This window comes from Peromyscus eremicus, chromosome 17 (assembly GCF_949786415.1).
Source record: "Peromyscus eremicus chromosome 17, PerEre_H2_v1, whole genome shotgun sequence".
Lineage (NCBI taxonomy): Eukaryota > Metazoa > Chordata > Mammalia > Rodentia > Cricetidae > Peromyscus > Peromyscus eremicus.
In genome coordinates this window covers 23,498,113-23,517,768 of record NC_081433.1, presented here as the reverse complement: position 1 = coordinate 23,517,768, position 19,656 = coordinate 23,498,113, and the positions used below count along the sequence as shown (strand labels likewise).

The 19,656-nt window shown below is 38.8% G+C and overlaps 1 protein-coding gene across 2 annotated transcripts in view; it reads left to right on the top strand.

Annotated features, from left to right (window-relative positions):
- The window catches only part of Nrg1 (neuregulin 1), a 201,991-nt gene that overhangs the window by 54,077 nt on the left and 128,258 nt on the right, over positions 1-19,656 (top strand). Inside the window, exons 4-5 of one of the 2 annotated variants that reach the window (XM_059245068.1) lie at positions 2,250-2,300; positions 5,228-5,278. In XM_059245068.1, coding sequence (XP_059101051.1) covers positions 2,250-2,300; positions 5,228-5,278 — 102 coding nt within the window. Of the gene's footprint in view, positions 1-2,185; positions 2,301-5,227; positions 5,279-19,656 lie in introns of those variants that run through there. The other variant, XM_059245067.1, reaches the window with a different exon arrangement.

Sequence of the window (19,656 nt, the reverse complement as noted above, 5' to 3'; positions counted from 1 at the left end):
TTAGCTGCCAATCAAGGAGGCTGTAAGACTTAAATTTTTTAAATATGTAAGTGGAATGTAAAATTTCAATCACACTAAAAACAAACAGGTGTTTTGGTTTAAATCCTTGAACCCTGCACACAGGGGAAAAAAAACTTTCTTTGTAGTATTGATCAAAAAGATTAACATTTCTTAATAGCAAAGATCATGTTAAAGTATCTACCATTTTTTAAATATATTTGTGAAACTCTGAGCTTACATTTCCTCAATATTAATTCAGGAACTATTTTTACTGAAACCACAGTCATTAAGGAGGTTTTAACGATCTCCAGGATGAATATCTAATTTAGGAAGGGTGTTATTTTCAGGAGCCTCCATGTACAGTCATAACTGCTGCAACAGTTTGTTACTGTGAACATTTGTCTAATGCAGCATTCAATTGCAAAAGGAAGTTATGGTTAACCTGTCCTCCACGCTGAGGTCTTTTTTTAAAAATCTTCTTGGAAGGTCACAGTAGACAATCATTTGGTTGGCCAAAAATAAATGTGAAGAAAATTTTGATATTGGGTTGAGCTTGGGCCTTTGCCCAATGCTTGTCAGACAATGTGGTGGTCAAGTCATTGATGCATTCTGAAGGGCAGAATGAGGAGGCATTTTTCAATGTGGGTGCAAGGTTTGAAAGCATTGCGTTGAAAGGGTGTCAGGCGTGTCTACAGAAGAACAACTATTGTGAATCTTGGATTAAAAAAGAAGTTTCCTCAGATTATATGTTTCCAAAGAAGAGCAATTTTATTTTATTTTCTACAGCCTAACTCAATAAAGCTATTTGTTGCTACTTCAGGAACAGGTGTCACCACTGGTCTAGCTGAGGAAATCCTCTCTACTGCCCCCTGCATGAGAAAGTTCCAAGGAAGTTATATACTGTCATATTCAAATCCCTTTTACTTTGTTCCATTTCTAGTGAGCATAAGAAATGGTGTAGGAAACTTAGATGTCATGAAAACAGTCTCACTCTGCGAATGATTGACCTTAGAACCCTTGATGAAGGAAGATCGGTCACGTCACTCACCCTTACTTTGCATTAAGAAGTTAACATCTGGGCTTTAGGAAAGACACATCTGGTCTATGATACTTGACCATCTCTCCTGAATGTCACGTGACTTTTTCTTCCTGTCTAGTTCCTCAAATTCTTTGTTCCTAAAGAAATTCAAAAGTTGAATTAATAATATCACTTCAGTCAATTCTTCTTCCTTGCTAGGCTGGTCTCATCATAGTGGTATCTGTGTTTAAAAATGATTACATTGGTAAAAAGCATATCTCACTCTATGATTAACCAGCTATTAGACACAAAATGATAGTGTATATGACCTTCTAGAAACTTTGGGCTGATGTAGTAATTTTTGTATGGTAGCTGACATCACATGACACTCAGCTTATCTTTGTCCTGGTTAGGGAAGGTGAGAATATACAGCAGTTAATAACTTATACACAGTCAAGTTTCAATGATTCCATCATTTTATCTTTGCATCATCCTACTATTATGAAACTGCCTTTTAAAAATATTAGAATCTAACCAACTAAAACCAGTCTTAGGACTAAATACTGAGCTATTTAGACAGTGTAACCCCCCCCCCCCACACACACACACTTTATTATATCCTTAGAGCTTTAAGAAAGCAATTTTAGATTCTTAAATAAGTCTCATAATTCTCAGAAAAATGGTGTTCCCTATTATGCAAGTTTATCCCTTGTTCCTTCAGTGAACTACCTGCTCATGTATAACCTGTTCAGCGTAGCCAACACGTATCAGATGATAATGTTCCCATCTTGATTAACTCTGGCAATTTGAAGAGTTCCACACCAGAACTTGATGTGGTTTGCCAATCCCAACAGCAAACATTGCTTGCTTTCATTTTTGAACAAAACAGTAGTTTTCCAAACTCTTTAACGTTAGAAATTGCCTCGTTTTGTATGACAATGGCTTTGACGCTCTTAATTCCCCATTTCTTTTTCCTTTCCAAGAAACCCACCGTCTGTTTCTCTAGAGCTTTCTTCCTCATTCACTCCAGGGGGAGAAAACGGTTCCTCATAATTACTTAGCGTAATTCATCTCCTGCTCTTCCCCCACGAAAGAAGAACTATTTATTTGGACCGTCTTCACGCACTGCTCTTTCCTCATACTCATTTGCAGTTTGGAAGGCAGGCAATGGCCCTAGATCCCAGCTTCCCGCTGTATACCGTAATCGCCTGTCACCTTTTCTTTTTTGCAGAGTTCATCACTGGCATGCCAGCCTCAACTGAAAGAGCATATGTGTCCTCAGGTAAGGAAAAGAGCCTGGCAAGTTTTACTAACCAGTGTGCGAGGCTTAACTGCTGGCTGCTCTTCATACTAATCGGCACTCCCTTTGCATCCAAATTTCAGCTGTTCCCGTGTTCTGGTCCAGTGTTTTTTGTTTTGTTTTTCTTTTTCTCAACTTCCTTCTGCCTTTTTGAATTTTACTTAAGGCAGGATGTTTCTTTGCTGTATGTCTGAATGGTGGCTCAGGATACCAATAGGAGAGAAAGAGATCATATCAACATGCTGCTTGGTGATAGCAGACAAGTAGAAGAGTAACCTTAGGGGTGCAAGATCAGATTTTCTGTCTTTGGGCATGCTTCTCTTGGTCGCTTGGGCAACCCATTGGAATGAGACTATATTACCTAGACAGTGGACCCAGCATCTGATGACTGACCTCTGGGATGCTACTGGCAAGTTCTGGTTCACTAAATTTGGGACAACAGCAACAAATACATTGACTTTTCAAAAATATTACTATAATGTTCCATTTCTTTTCATTTTTGCCTGTAATATTTACTGGTGGTAGTTACATGCTGAGAAGACACAAGCTAATTATCTCCCAGCTCTACAAATCCATATGTAACCAGAATTCACTGGTTTGTCTACTAGTTATGGAATGACTTTGTCGGCTGTGTTTTTAATAGTTTTTGAGGCAGAAATTTGCTATGTGGCTCAGCCCAGCATCTCTCTTGGGATCCTCTTGCTCTTTCCCTAGAACTAGGGTTACAGCCATACACTACCATGTCCAGCTATTTAGTTTTTTTAAGATTATAAATAATTACATCATTTTCTTTCTTTCCCCCTCCACTCCCTCTAAACCCTCTCATATCCCCCTCCTTGCTCTATTTCAAATGCATGGCCTCTTTTTTTCATTAATCATTGATGTATGTATTCCTAAATATAACCTGCTCAGTCTGCATAATGTAATTTATATGTATATTTTCAGGGATGACAATTTGGTATTGGATAATCAATTGGTGTGTTCTTCCCTGGGGAAGACTATTTCTTCCCCTCTTAGCATTCCTTAGTTGCCTGCCGTTCTTTGTGTAGGGTTGAGGTCTTGCTGGCTTTCCCAGGTCTGCTTTAGCGTGTCTCTGGTTGTCCTTGTTCAGCTCATGTTTATAGGCAGTCATGTTGATGAGACATCACAGGTGTAGTTTCTGAGCCTCTGGCTCTTACAAGCTTTCCACCCCCTCTTTTGCAATTTTCCCTGAGCCTTAGGTGTGGAAGTGTTTTGTAGATGCATCCACTGGGACTGAGTGTCTTAACTCTGCATTTTGATTGGTTGTGGTTTTCTGTAATGGTCTCCCCTCTATTCCAGTGAGAAATTTCCTTGATGAGGGGGAGAAGTACACTTAACTTTATTTCCTGTGATTTTTATGGTTAAGAGAACCTTAGGAAATTCAAGAATTAGTATTTATTTAGCAGTAAACTTGTGGACAGTTGAGATCGAAAATTCATTTCCTTTTCATAATTTCTTTTATTTTTTGGATGTAATATAATTACATAAATTTCCCCCTTCCCTTCCAAAGTCTCCGATACACCCTTCCTTTCTCTCTTTCAAATTCATGCTCTCTCTCTCTCTCTCTCTCTCTCTCTCTCTCTCTCTCTCTCTCTCTCTGGATTATAGTGGTAACTTGCTTTGGTCTCATTCCCTTCAATTTATCAAGATTGTAACCCATTTGCCAGTTTTAACAAAATCACAGGACAAGTCATTATCTTCCCCCATTTTACAGACGAAGAAAGCTAAAGTGCTAGGTATCTTCTGTCGTGTGTATCAGGAAGAAGAAGGGAGAAGGGCAGGTTCCTGGAGCCCAGTCCTGTCTGCACAGCTTCCCGCCCTGTTTCCAGCTGGCACAGTTGGCATTTCTCACCTTGACCATACCTTTTGAGAGCTATAGTAGTCCAGAGATCCCTACACAGCCTTCTTCTTTGTTTCCTGTAGTAGTTCCTCTTTTCTTCAGAACCACTGTTGAGAATCTGAGAGAAGCATGAGTCGGCGATGGGACAGGAAGGGGTGGGCGATGAAGAATTAAGTAAATTCCTTTACCTTTCATTCAGATATTTATGCGATGTAAGGACTTCATTATCAAGACCAGTAGATACGGTTAGGGAACTGGGTTTTTAAAGTTCTATGATGCTTTTCTAGGGAGGTTAGATTGTCTTTAGTATTTCCTGAAATGTGACCTGAATATGATATTCTAGCTGTTGAATTTCAACTTTTTCCAATACTAAGTTGTTTTTTTTTCCTTTCTGATTTCCTAGTATTAAAAATCTTTAGATCTCGTTTTTTTCTCCCTACATTCCTTATGCTCTGTCAATACTAAAATGCTGTTTTTTTTTTCTTCCTCCATCCTTGCTACCTAAGCAAATCTTGTACATCCCTAACTCGTCTTGCTTGTTCAGCATGTTCTGTTGGCTCCTTGTGTGACTGCTGCAGTGGGACTTGCATGGACTTTGTTTGGCACTGTTGTTGGTCAGGATGTTTATGCTGATCCAAATTGCCTGAAAATATTTTCACTCTTGGTAATCGAATTTGGGAAAGTTGACCATTCGGTTGCAGTGGTCTTCTCTTCAACTTCAAGCCTATACCTAACGAATGATCTATTTCACTTGTAGTGTGGGCTTGCTAAGAATAATATTTCCCCAAAGCTCATATCCCAGCTGGTCTGTGGATGCCTTTCCAGGTATGCTCTCTCCTTTCCTGTCTCTTTGAGAAGTCTTCGGAGCAGAGTCGTCTCTCTGCAATCCTTGCATAGTGTGTACATCTTCCTGTTTTAAAAATGCTGCTGTATGGCTCGTGCACTGCTTTTTAGCACAGCTTGTCAAGGCAATTCCAGAGCCTGGCTACTTTCTGATTTTCAAGTGCCATGACTCAATAAAGCTTCACTCCATTCTTATGTTTTATAGAGTCTCCCATTAGAATATCAGTATCAACAGAAGGCGCAAATACTTCTTCATGTAAGTATGCATACTTCGATTCACCGGTTTTTAACCCAAGGTAATAGCTTCTCCCAATGAGCACATTCACGTGTGCCCTCAGCCTTTACTGAGGTGTGGTGTGCTGAGGCTGGACAGAATGAAACGTATTTGGAGTAGAAATGGTCTCCTACTGTGCCTCAGATTAACTAGAGACCTTCTCCCTGCCAAATATACATAAGAGTGTACTATGACACCACATGTGTGTTAGTTTTAGGATAATCTGGTTCCCTTGAATGTTGGAAAATAATTGCATAGCATCTGAGGCCTAGCTTGGGGTAGGTGTTTGTGGGTTTATTTTCAGCTTGTGTTGACACCTTCAGCAACTGCCAAAGGCACCATACCCAGCTGTTTGGGACTTTTATTCCAAAGTTCCTCAATTTCCTATTACCGTCTGCTGTGACAGAGTGAGGAAACTATATATAGATGCCCTTAATTCAAATTTGATAGCTAGTGAGTAATTATGAAAACATTTGAAGGCACGTTCCTAGGCAAGATCCCAGATGAGTTTCGCCTGTTTAATGTGAAATGTGCTTTGTGCTGGCGGGCTCCTTCCACTGCTAGATTGATTGGTGCTTGTGTGACGTCAGGGGAGCTTAAAAAATTAGCAAGGATTAGTAAAACTAGCTTCTGATATTTATTAATTGAGAGCATTGAATTAAATTTCGATATAAAACAGGCAGGTGTATTAAATATTGACAATGAAACTTAGAGCTATTCTCCTTAATTTAGGTCTTAATATAAAGCATTTCTTTGATAAGCTCTTCCATAAATACATGTCCATGTTCCTCTCCCAGTCTACAGAATGTGCTAGAGAGACAGTATCTTTCTTACTTAGCAGTAGGGGAAGAAACCCAAAGGCAATTGCCACTTGTTATAATTTACCTTGTTTCATCAGTCTGTTTTCATAGACGGCATTTGGTAGTAAAGCTTTTCCCTGCAGGCTAGCAGGTCAAAAGCTGCAACTATATAGTATGAAACATGTTATTTCCTAGGCAAGTAGCTCTACTGTAGGGTGAATGCTTGGTGTGGGTGGATAGCTAGGTTTCATCCCAGCACCCAAAACAAACAAAATGAATAATAATAATTAAAAAAAACTGCTATCATTGCTCGAGTTAATGTTTTACTTATACAGAACAGCATTTAATAGGCTTGATAGCTGGGATCTAAGACTATCAAACAGGAAATGAAATTCTAGGAGAGCTAACAGACTTCTTCAGGCCCCTCGTTACATATTCAAATGATAATTCCTGCTGGCATGCTTGCAATATTGGTTATTTAGTTCCACTTATGGAAACATTAGGACAAATGTATGGAATTTACAAAACTAACAATAAGGAGTCATATTAAGCATCGCTTTAAAAGAATAGTATGAAAAAGAAAATACTAGATTTTTCTCATTGCCACATTTTTTCTGAACATGATTTCTCCTTATATGATTCATTTGGATGACACCATTGAAACTCTTGGGACTGGAAGCCTTCCTGCTGTCATGGACAGTGTGGTGGATGTGGTCCTTAAGCACTTGTAAGCACTTCTGGAAGGGAAGAATTACTTATATTTTGGGTGTCCAGGAATTCAGGGAACTGAAATGAATCTCCCAGCTTACATTTCTGTTCATTACAGTGGTATGGAGAGAGAAATAAGTTTGGAATCTGACTCTGTTTCCTTAACTCTCAGCAGAGTGACTTCCCAGTGTTTGGTGACCATTTAGGAGGGAGAAAGGCTGTACTGCTGCGTCATTTTACTACATTACTTTCTGTTCTTGGTAGGTCATTATTATTGAACTAATTAGTTAATGCCCTTTTAATCTCATGAAAAGATGCTCTATAATTTGAAGATATAAACCAAGTGCAGGATTCTAGGCCTACTTGGAAGAGTGCTTGGAGTGAAGGAGGGGCGTAGGACTCATTTCAAGGCAGCACTAATGAACTGGATTGAAAAATTCAAAATGTATTTTTTTATAATGAAAAATCTATGGAAAAGTTCACATGGGTCAAAAATAATCAGGCCTGAAGAATACAGTCCCCATCCCCCCCCATCCCACCTATTTCATTCCAGCCATCAGGGAGACATTAGGACATCCCTGAGTTTGAAAAGTGAACGAAATCATGCCTGTGTGGACTCCCCTTTTGAACGGTTGACACTGATATTTTCTAAGGTAAAATCTGGGAAGGCTTTCTTGAGGATGTGGATCTAGCAAGCGTGTTGTATATTGGGACGGTTCCATGTGATCTGCGGGGTTAGTATCGAGAGGAAAAGGCAGCTTAGTTCCCTTTCATCCAGTTCTGTCTATGCAAATAGACATTCTTGCAGAAAAGGGATATACTAGGGCTGTTGCTGTGTACATGTGTGGGTGCTTTTGTGTGGGAGTGGGTGGGTGCACATGTTTGTATGTGTGGGTACATAAGGATTTGAGTTTTGTTCTTTAGGCACTTTCTACCTTGATTTCTGAGATGGAGTCTTTTACTGGCCCGAAGCTTACCAGGTAGGTCAGGGTAGCTGACCAGGGAACCTAGAGATCCACATGTCTCTCCCTCCACTGTTCTGTGATTAGGCGTATACCACCACACCCAGACAAACTCAGGATCCTGCATGATCCTCATGCACACACTCTGTTGACTGAACTATCTCCCCAGCCTGTGTTAGTTTATATTCTTGCCCCTACTTAGAACCTGCCTGGGTTGCTGTCTGCTGGTCCCCTGGATACTGCCTGTTCCAGATGCCTCCTCTGACTATCCCAGACTCACAGTGGTCCTTGTTGCTTCTCTAATTCAGAGTGGATTAGAGACAAGAGACAAGAAGAAGTGGCAGCTTAGAGCTGTCTGGGTCGTTATGGGAAGTGATAACATTGGTGTTGACCTTCTTTACTGGCGTAGTCCACTTTCTTCTGGTCGGTGCTTTCACTGTGCCTGTCTACTTACCCACCATCCCTCTGTTCATTCAACGCTCCGCACACGCTGTTCTCATACTAGCTAGACAGACATGGTTTGGGTTTTTTTTCCTAATAGGAAATATCAAACCTATGGTCTTTCTATACAATCTCTAACCCCAGTCCTCTAGAAAAAGACAGTTTTGAAACTGTAACAATTAAGAAATAATTCTTTACTGAAGATTTTAAGGGTTTTATTTTTCTTCTGCATAATCCTTGTCAGTTCTCCCCTCTTATTTTTTACAGAATTTTAAAAATATAGGTGAAATATCAAAGATACTATTCCCTCCTCTTATATGACAACTTTTTTTAACTATTCCTTTTTGTGAAACTGGGACCATGCATTGCAGGTTTTCCATATTAAGATTTCTTACATATTCTGTTGTTTTCTTAGAAAAATTATTCTAGTAAGGGGCTTAATCCTTTTAAGAACATTTACTTTATACAAATGAGCCTTATATGACTAAGAGAGCTGTAGGTGGATGGCTCAATAAGTGTCCTGTTACATATAGTGACAGATTTTCAAAGGGCAGCTTGAACCTTGCTCTGTAGAAGTAGCGTGCTCCCTCTTACATAGACTCAGCAAAAATGGAAATGGATTGTTTAGTGCAACCTTAATGACTTCTCGGAAGTGCCAGCTGCCATTGACCCCATTTTGCAGACAATTCTCTAAATGCTATAAAAAGTGTAATTCTTACAACGAAGGCTTTCTTGATTTAAGCTCTTCGCTGATTTCCAATTTAATGCGCAAGTGAGATAAACAATAATGAGAAGGCTCATGAGCAGCAATAAGAAAAAAAATAAATTTGTGCTCCCGGTAGACAGTGTTAAATAGCAATATGTGTTTCAAGTAATAGTAACAGCAGCCTTATCGGTTATTATTATCTTATTGTGTGCTAGCTAATGTGCCCTCCTGTTCTGTGTGGCAGCTCATGGTGCTCCTAAAGCCTCTTCCACTTTACAAGTGCTGTTCAAAGCTACACCAGCAGGATTCAAACCCAAACAACATACTACCCTGCCTGAGGTTTTTGTTGCCTCAAAGCAAAAGCCTTTCCTATTTAAAGGAATGAGATTCTACAATTGGATTGGGAAGTAGCCTATAATACAGAGTGCATGTGCGGTAGATGAAGGTAAACTGAGTTGCCTTAGACTAGCTGAGTCTTTACAGTTATAACAATGTACATTGAAGTGTGGCAGGTGAATAAGACAGAAAGGAAGCACTTTGCATGGAGTTTTGCCCTGATTCCAAATACTAGTCTGCGATTATAGTATGAGCTTAGCAGGTTACCTACCTCCCTGAGACTCACTCCCTTACTGTGTGTTATGTGTATGTTTTAAATACGCATCGGGAAGCGTAATGAGAGAAAACAGATGTAAATGCTTCTGCACAGTTGTGCTTATGGGTGGTCACTTGGACACGTGGAAGAGAGCTAGACTGAAGAATGGATATAGCTCTGAAGGGAGGAGGAAAACCAGGGAATCCTTGCATTTTCTTTGAATCAAGTTGGAGAAGTTTTATCCTTCCAGTTGGGGAAGGAAATGAGTTCGTGATTTTTTTTTCAGCCTCAACAATGATGCCGCAGGTCCTTTGCCAGGAAATCTCTGCCATTTCAACATATTATGTATTCTCAGCAAAGGCTGCCTTTTAAAAGAGATATGTCCAGGAAGTCCTCTTTGAAGTCTCTGAAAGAAATGAACAATTCGGTCTTGGATGATTTGGCACCTAAATGAGCTAGCTGAAGGGAGGAGGGTTGTCTTCTGTCTTTATCTTATTGAAATACGGCTTTAGCACTTGGGAATAGCACAGGGATGTACTATTGACTAGACCAGACCATGTCTGTCCTGCACATCGGGACATTTGAGTTATGCCTCCTACCTTCCACTGTTGGCTATAACCAACCTAGCCACTTTAAAGGTAGAGGAAACTGCTCTGATCTTTGCCAAGTGATTTTCAGCTGGAAAAAACGGCATTTTATTTTTACACCTCTGGTGGTAATAAACTGAGATCTTGTCATGGTGTAGAGCTACTTCTGACTAAGTGCTGATGGTACTCGGCTTTCTTCAGACATGGCATTTTCAAGGACATGGTCACGATGCCCACTGTGGACAATGAAAAATTACTGTGGCTCCTATGGCAATGAGATAATAATTCGAAAGGGAAGTTGGCAACTGGCATAGTTTCATTCTTTCTGATTGCTTAAAGTTTTAGGGCAATGTGGTGACTTGAGCGAGAGCCAGGACATGCGTGTTCCGTCATTCATAACACAGACCAATTATTGCCTTCATGTTCAATTCCTCTTTTTGTAACTGATTATATATTAATATTTTTCTCACAGTACTGTCTGCCAATGTGCTCTGATTCTTGAGTTTTGTGTTGCCTTTCAGAGTCACTCAGGGCCTCTCATCGTATCCCTCTGCTAGAAGGCCCCCTCCCATTTTGATCAAGATTAACTTTTTGCATTTGATTGAAAGATTAACCTTGTACAAAATTGTCCTTTTGAACCAAAAAGATGAGTGTACACAACTACACATGTGTGACCCACATGTGTGACCCACATGTGTAATGGTTAATATATCATGCATTTTTTTTTTTTTACAAGGCACCATTTCATAAATTGAGTCACGGATGCATTGAACTCTATGGCTTTGATTTATCCTCTAAATCAGCAGTTCTCAACCTTCCTAATGTAATGACACTTTAATACAGTTCCTCATGTTGTGGTGGCTCCCAATCATAATATTATTTCATTGTTACTTCATAACTGTAATTTTGCTACTGTTATGGATATCTGATATTTGACACCCCCCCCCAGGGGTCGCAACCCACAGGTTGAGAATCAGTGCTGTAAACAAGCATGGGGCTTGGCACTCAGACACTGGTGATTGGTCCAAATGTAAAGACTAAGTAGATAGTAGAGCAGAAATTGAAGCTGATTCTTCTGACTTCAGATCCCGGGCTTTTAATAAAAAGCTTTATGAGATCCATAGCACTAGCTTGAGGGGAGACGGTTTGCTTTTTAAAAAACTTCAAAATAGAATTGTTATAAAGACTCAAGGAAACAATCATATTTACCCTAGTTAGCCCAAAGCTAAGTTTTATGAAAAGGTATATTCTTCACAATAAACCAAATAATGAAGTGGATAGCAGAACCTTCAGTTAGTGGTAGAATTATTCAAGGCTTTTATACTGTAAAATCAGAAAGAAATAAATGATTGGTCTGGGCCATTTGAGAGGCTTGTTTTTTGTTTTTGTTTGTTTGCTTTTTGTTTTGTTTTGTTTTTGTTAATAATATGGATCTACTTCATAACATGCTGTGTTAAGGGAATTCTGATCTCCTGGATATGGGAATCTTACTCTGATAAATTCAGTTCTTGGAAGAGCTACATGGCCTCTTCTAAGCCAAGTGATAATTTATTACACATTCACAAATCTTGAAATTATTTATATGATAGCAAAATTTGCTAATAGCCATTTATCAGATATGAAGTGATTATATCCCTGTACTTTATTATTTGGGGTGTCTTTTAGTGGAACATAAGCTCCAACTTCTCACTAAAATCTGATTTTGACTATCAACTGGGAGAGGGAAAGCTGTCTTTATTTCGCTTATTTTCATATTTTATTCTTTTTAGTTATCATATTGCATATTTACAGGACACAGCGTTATATTTCCGGACACATGCACTCATCATATTATGAAACTCATCATATCATGAAACCAGTATTTCATGTCTCTTTATAATTTATTTTTTGGAGCTATCCAGCTCCATTCTTCTTTTTCAAGAAATGTATGCTGAGTTACTGTGAGCTCTTGTCATTGTATGTGCTAGAACACTAGAACCCATTCCTAAGTGTACAGACCTCACTATTCCAGCCTCCCTCAGCTCCTTCCTCTACCCTTGCCAGCACCGAACAATTGCTGTCCTGTTTTGTTTTCATAGAAGTATTAAAACTGTGGCATTTTAAATCTCATTAGCACTAGAATGGTGAAATACGTTTCTATATAAACATTAAAAAAATGTCTGAAAGGTTAGGTGGAGACAAGAAGATAGAGACAAAGACATCTACCAAGTATCTGTGGGGGCAGAACTAGCAAGATAGTGACATCTATGTAAGCCAACCTCCTCGGTGGCTTGCCTGTGATGGAGGAACCCAAGAAGTAGAATGGAGAAAAAACATTTCTTTAAGAGTTAAATGAAGAGAAAAGCCAAAGCTGGAAGAAATGCCGAGGACCAAACAGACAAGCAGAGTTAGAAACATGGATGAAGATTTAGGGCAGCGATTTCCCAGTAGCAAGTGGCAGAAATGCTATTCCAAAGACCATAAATATAAAGAATATACTGGCTCAGTTTGTTCCCGAGACTCTTGGTCCTCAGTCTTTGTGCTTCGCTTTGCTACAGATATTAATTTCAATCTCAAGGGGTTTTTCCTGCTTGACAGGAAGATAGCTTTGTCGTAACTCTATGTCTCCACGTGTTGGTGTGGCTAACAGTCTGAAAAGGGAAAGTCTACTCCTTGTCTATGCAGAAAATTTTAGGAATGAATGCATCTGATTGGCTCTGATCATATTAGGCTTACTGCTAACATATCCTACCTAGGGAGATAGAGGACTGCTACCAAGTAGGGAGCTGGGCCGCATATCCATCCCTGAGTGTGTTGGGGTGAAATGAGAACAGATAGACTCAGCCCCTCGGGACCTCCACAGTATAAGTTCATTAAGAGAGTACAGCTGTGAAGCAAGAGGAGAAAGTACACTACTCAGGAAAGCACAGGTATCCAATACCAGCAAACAGATCTGGGTATGGAATTCTTAAAGGGAAATTAAAGTAAATATCTTTTCAAGCACTGTTCAATCGGGCAGACACAATCGTAGCAGGATGGCCACTCTGAGGGAAATAGAGTAAGAAATTGAATTGCAGTCTCATTTTAAAAAATTTATTTTTCTGTGTGTGAGTGTTTTGCCTGTACGTATGTCAGTGTATCGTGTGCGTGTGCCTGGTGCCCCAGATGGCCAGAAGAGGCTGTCAGATCTCTTGGGACCAGAGGTACAGACAGTTGTGAGCTGTCAAGTGGGTGCTGGGAATAGAACCCAGGTCCTCCGGAAGAGCATCCAGTGTTCTTAACCACTGAGCCATTTCTCCAGTCCCTGGTGTTCTCATTTTTAACGGCTATTGCCTGTTACCTCTAAGCTCATTATAATAATTATGAATGTGCTTTTTTCTTCTGGAGGAAAGTGTTCACTTTAGATGAAAAAAAATTTTAGTAGAAAAATGAGTGATAATTTTACAAATTAGAATGCATAGGAAACATTTTGGCATTTCTTTTATTAAAGATTTATTTATATTTATTTTATCTGTATGGGTATTTTGCTTGCATGCCTGCCTATGTACCATATACGTGCAGTGCCTTCAGAGGACAGAAGAGGGCGTTTGATCTCTTGAAGCTGGAGTTATTGCTGGTTGTAAGTCAGCATCTGAGTGCTGGGAACTGAACCCAGGTCCTCTGCAAGAATAGCCAGTGCTTTTAACCACAGAGCCATCTCTCCAGTCCCTGTAAAGTACTGTTACTCTGAGGTTAAAATGTAGAGTATTAGACCCAGAGCCTTCAAAAGAGGTTTAATTTATTTTTCTTTTTAAAACTCAAATTATTTTTAACTGCCATACAGAAGCATACAAATTGTATCTATTAGTGCGGTAATGTGATGTATACCCATGTATATGGGGTAGAATGTTTATCAGGTAAAAATATCTCCTCAAACGAACGTTTCTTATTTCTGTTTATTGAAAACCTTGAAAGTCCTTCAGCTTTTTTAGTATGCACAGTTTTGTTGTTCTCTGTGCACAACAATGACTGTGCAATAGCTCACCAGGGCAGCTTGTCTCTAAGTATGTGTAAGTATTCACTGACCAACCATGCCCTACCCTTTCTCTTCCTGGCTGCTTTCCACAGCTTCTGGCAACCACCAGAATGTCTGCTCTCAACTTCTTTAAGAGCAAAGACTTTGTATATGACATGTGTGGCTGAGGCCACGTGATCCTTACCTTTCTGTAGTTGGTTTGTAATACAGCTTATTTAAAAGAAAAATCTGTGAGTAAAACAAAAATATTGCAGAACTGGCTATTGTCAACCAAAGTAATTGGGTATTGAAAAAGTTGCTTCAATTGAAAGAGAAAAAGGATCATGATTGGCCCACTGTGGCTAGTATTTTATAGCAGGTGTGGTCGAAGTGTGAGGAAATACTGATTGCAACTTTACCAGTATGTCAGAGAGACCATTAAAGGAAGTAATGACTCATAATTCATTGGGCATCTCCCACTCCCATTTCTACTGTTATACTGAATCCAGCATGGAAGATGCCTAAATTGTAATTCATGTCTTTAGCAGAGGCGCTGTGTGTTCACAATTCAGCTAATCATAGAGGGACTGCTGGACCAGCACTTTTCATCTAGAGAGGTCAGCAAAGTCTTAGAAACCAATTAAACCAGCTCATGTGGGTTATGGCCCCAAGATGTACTCACCTCCATTCTCCTTAACTTGCTCTTATAGAGGAAGAATTTGTTTAGGTTGTATTTGTTCATCAGATATGAGCTCACATGCCTGGGTTTGTTCAATACTGACTGCCAGAAGTTTTCTTTGAAACTGTCAGAAGTTTAATCAGTCTTTGTTTAAAAGTGTAATAGGAATCAGGCCATTTTGATAGTCAGAGAAGTTAATAGGGAGAAGGAGGTGATGATAGCTGAGCTCTGGGACTGAAATGTGATGCTTCTGTTCCTTAATCTGTATAATTCTGTCTCTGTGAAAGTAAGCTGAACAGTTTGTAATCCTCTTCCTGCTCTGATCCACCTCATGTTAGATGGTGTGTACATGTTTCTTGGGCTGTGGGAGGAGCTTGTGGGGAAGTGGGGGAGGGGGGTAGTCCACAGCTGAGGGAGTCTGCAGGGAAGTGCAAAGGTCATTTGTGCCTAATGGTGCCGATCTTGTGTCATGACACCCAGTCATGATATAAAGTAGACAAAGGGTGGAAATTTTTAAGTCAATGGTTTAGAAAAATAATATTGTTTAAGAGAAGTCATTTGTGAGGTATCATTTGAACGGAAATATTAAGTAATGATATTTGTCATCTTTAAAAAGAGTAGTTTATTACACTGTATATAAATCTCAGCTCAGTCAAGTGTCTGTCTTACATCATTTATGTAAGACATAATCAGAATTATTTTACATAAATATTTTTCACAAAGTATTTGCATAAAGAGAATTAGCTTACATAAATTAGAATCCTGAAATTTACTTCACTTTTACGATGATAGTCCATAATTTACCATTAAAAGTAAAATACTAATCAGAGGTGATGGAGATAACACACAGGACCTGGGGTCTTGAAAGCAGTTTGAGAATTTAGAAATTTCGCTAGAAGCTTTTAGGGGAGCATAATCACAGTGTCATAAGTTGAATTGCTGTCGATTGTGTAAAACTTACACCAAAGACATAGGTGACTTATAGAGACATACTCAAGAAAATATTTATACTTAGGGTGTATGAAAATGTATGGAAAGTTACCACTTCTTAGTCTTGTTTTCATTAAAAATTAAGACTTCTTTGGAAAAAAATTAATTTCTAATGATTAGTCAATTGACCCAAGAGAAAGAGGAGTAGAACATTTTATGATACAATATGGTAAATTAAACAATGAAGGGAATCCATATGTTAAAATTAGATTATAAAACGTAGAAAGCCAAAATTTGCCTTTTTGATGATCTTTTCATCATTAAGAGCAATGATTAATTAGTGAGAAGCCTGTATGTCCTTTGGTCAAGTTTCGCCTACAAATTTTCCATATGAGAAGTAAGGTATGTTAAGAAGAGAAAATTGCAAGGTGAAAATTTTAAGATCTTATTCTCTAATGTTCTACATAAATGCCATCATGCATTCAACCAGATCTAGCTATTTAGTCAATCTGCAAACATCCATATCCTTCACAAATCATGTATCTTTGAGAGCAGAACAGATTTTCATCATAACATTTATTTAAAATTCATATGCTGCAAAGCTAGAAATTGTTAGCATTCTTCTCCACCCAAATGAAGCTGCAGAAACCTTCGTGTTGAAATGCACCATGGGCAATCCTCCGTGTCGGGCAGGATATGTTTATGATTTAGGTGTGATGTGAGGATAGTAAGAAGGAGAACCTTGCACTTATCAAATAGAAAATTGTTCAAGTAGTCATAAAATAATTTTTGAGACGTTTGTACATGCCCCTTACTTGATCCAAATGGATTATTTCCTTCTGCTTTCTCCATGGCAGCTTCTGTAGTTCCCCAAAGCTCAAAAGCATCAGTGAGTCTTTGTTTGGACTTTCTTCAACTTAGTTATGAAAAAAATAAACCACAAAGTGTCCCTGGATATGTTTCAGGATGAGTTGATGTGAGGGAGAGAGAATTCCCTTATATGCAAATGTGACTGTGTGTGCAAGCTAGATAAAGCTTTGTGAGAGACATGAGGATTCAAGGGTACACAGGAGTAATTCAGCTTTAGGTAAAAATGACCAAGATTGAAAAATATCGTATTTAGTAGAAAAAATAAAACAAAAATGAAGCCCATTACTCTCTCTGTGTGTAAACAGATAGTATCAAAAAAACCTTTCTGCTTATGCCTTCGAAGTTGAAGAACGCTGGCTGTGAGTTTGGGTATAAAACTTACTGGAGAAATGTGCCAACAGAAGAGAGTCTTTGTGGAGAACTGGTTGGTGGTGCTATAAATACCCTCCCCGATGTGTAGTACCAGAACTGACCTCAGCATATTCTATTAAAATGGTGCTTTGAAACTGGGGTGGGGGGAAATTGTCTCATCAAACTGTAAAAGTAAGAGGCTTCCAGCTATTGTCCTAGGGTGTCCAGAACACCTCCCAACTTTCAACCATTCTCTCTTGGACATATAACTCTTGTTTTAACTGGCCATTACCTAAAGAGTGTGAGCATCAATCCCCACACCAGAATGTAAACTCCTGAAGAATTTCGAGTACATTTTGTGGTTTCATTCACATAAATCTTCTGCTATGTCAATTCCTCAGAAAGTACTAAATGAATGTAAAATACCAACAGTGAGTTAGTGAATAACATTGTTCAGTTCACGCTCATTTCTCAAATCACTCATCTATATAATGAAAGGAAAATTACTTTAATCTTAATTTATGGAAAGAGCTCCATAGATATCTTAAAATCAGCATTTTGAACCATAACTCTGGCTTTGATAATGTTTTTAGAACATTTGTAACATTTTCAGAAATAATGTCACTCTGTTTACCTATCATTTACATTATTTCTATTTTTTTTTAATCTGGAGATTTTTGGTTTTTGAGGCTATGCATTTGTTTTCATAGTGACTTTTAAGAAATTGTCTCCCTGGAGGCTTGTCACTAATTTGAGCTCACATTAGCTGGTCGCTGTCCCTCTTTGTAGTGCTGAAGAAAAAAGTTGGTTTTGAGTGAGGGAATGGCCACAGTTATGACAGCAAAGTCTTTTTCTTTTGTTCTCATGAAAATACATAATAACAAACCAGCAAAGACATCTTTTATTAAGTGTCTAGTACTTTTAACTGGCAACAGATACGATCAGTCTTGTTATTCAAACGAGGAAGAGAGAAACAGGTCCTAACAATTCAGTATTTAGCAAGGCTGTATAACAGACAGGGGCAGGAGCAGTACTCAGTCCTAGTTTTTCTGTGTTGTTCTTATCTGCATAGAGTAAAGGTAGAAGGTGGGTGATATACAGCTCTCCTGTATATCCAAAAGCCATGTAACATTGCAACTGCTTTTTAAAATGGCCTCCCTTAACTCCTCCATGAGATAAATGACTTGGACCAAACTAGTTCTATGAGTCAACGTTCCTAAGTGAAGTCTAGGAACACATTAATACATTATCATAAATGTTTCTAATGTGTATTCAGACTCAAGAATTGTAGGCACCAATCTCCATTTGTTGGGTAGTTTAGAAGGAATACCTTGACTCTCTCCCCGCTTCTCACCTCTACACCTTTGAGTGGAGAATAATTGTTGAGCATGTTGTCATAGGTAACATGTGTTTGCTGTATCTCAAATGGACAGGTCTTTCGGAAGAAAGAATACAGATAGAATTGGTCACACAGCCTCACTTTTTGTTTGGGAGGAAGCAGAATACAATGATAACTTTATGTTTCATCTTAAAGACCAACACAAGATTATTTTGCTTTAAGAATCCTTGCAATTGTTTGTCAAGGGTTGAGGCTCGGTGAGATCTCTCCTTTTCATATTGGCATGTGTCATCCTTGTTCAAAATTATTATAAAAAAGAAAAGAATCTCCATAGTAAGTTTTCATTTTTTTTCACGCATTTAAATTGACGTATTTTACTAGTTTTTAATAGGTTTATTTTCTCTCAGCTAAATAGAATTTCAATTTATGGTATTGTTAACAGTTAAAGCATGGGGCCTTTTGTTGTGCTGTGGTGTAAATTCCAAGTGACTGACAGTGATTAAACAGGAAATGAAATTTGAATGGCTGTATCTCAAAATCTACTTAAAGCCTTGACAGGTATCTGTCTGTAGCAATATATCAATTTGAACTCGTGCAGAATAAGAAACTGTTGCTTACTGTAGCTGGGTTTCCTTTTCTTGTAACTCAAAGAGGACAACAGCAGTTTTTTCTTTGATCTCTAAAAATGTAGTGTGGGTTTCTAAACAGAGTGGTCCACATACAGTCACAATCAATTATGCCTGACTTTGGGCATCATGTATGTCTCAATGCCAGTTAAAATTCCAAGGGTGTCTAAAGATACTGTCGTAACATTTAGAAAAGAATGTCTGACTATAATTAAGAACAAGGAAGATAAGGCATGGAGCATTAATTGAGTGTGCAGCTCCTCTTTGCGCATTGACTGAAAAGCTTGGTGATCACAGCAGTGATCTCAGGCCTCCCTCCAACCCCAAGGCTCTTCCTTTTTAGCATTTGTTATTACTTAGCTATTTTATTTGGCAGAGATCCCTTCTATCTCATCTTCTAATGCACTGGCAAGATTCCTATTGACAATAGCTTCAAGCCTAGTATGGCTAGGGTAAGCTGCATAGCCGAACTTTCTAGCCTCTGCATCCTTATAAATAATGCATCTGCTTTCCTGTAACTACATGAACCTTCAGACTTTAGTAGGCCTTCCTTTGTTAGTCAGGGTAGAAGAGTTGGGAGATGAGCAGTAGAGGAAATAGTTGTAGGCAGTTATTAATCACTGATTAGCACCCGACTTCCATGATACATGTATTCATCACAGGCTTCATGCTAATGGAATGCTTGTGATATTTATCATCAACAAGGTACGTAAAAAGGATGTCTGCTGACTAACTAAATGGCTAGCTCTACACAGGCAGCCCTGAAAATGTCAGCCTAGGACCCTATGACAATCTA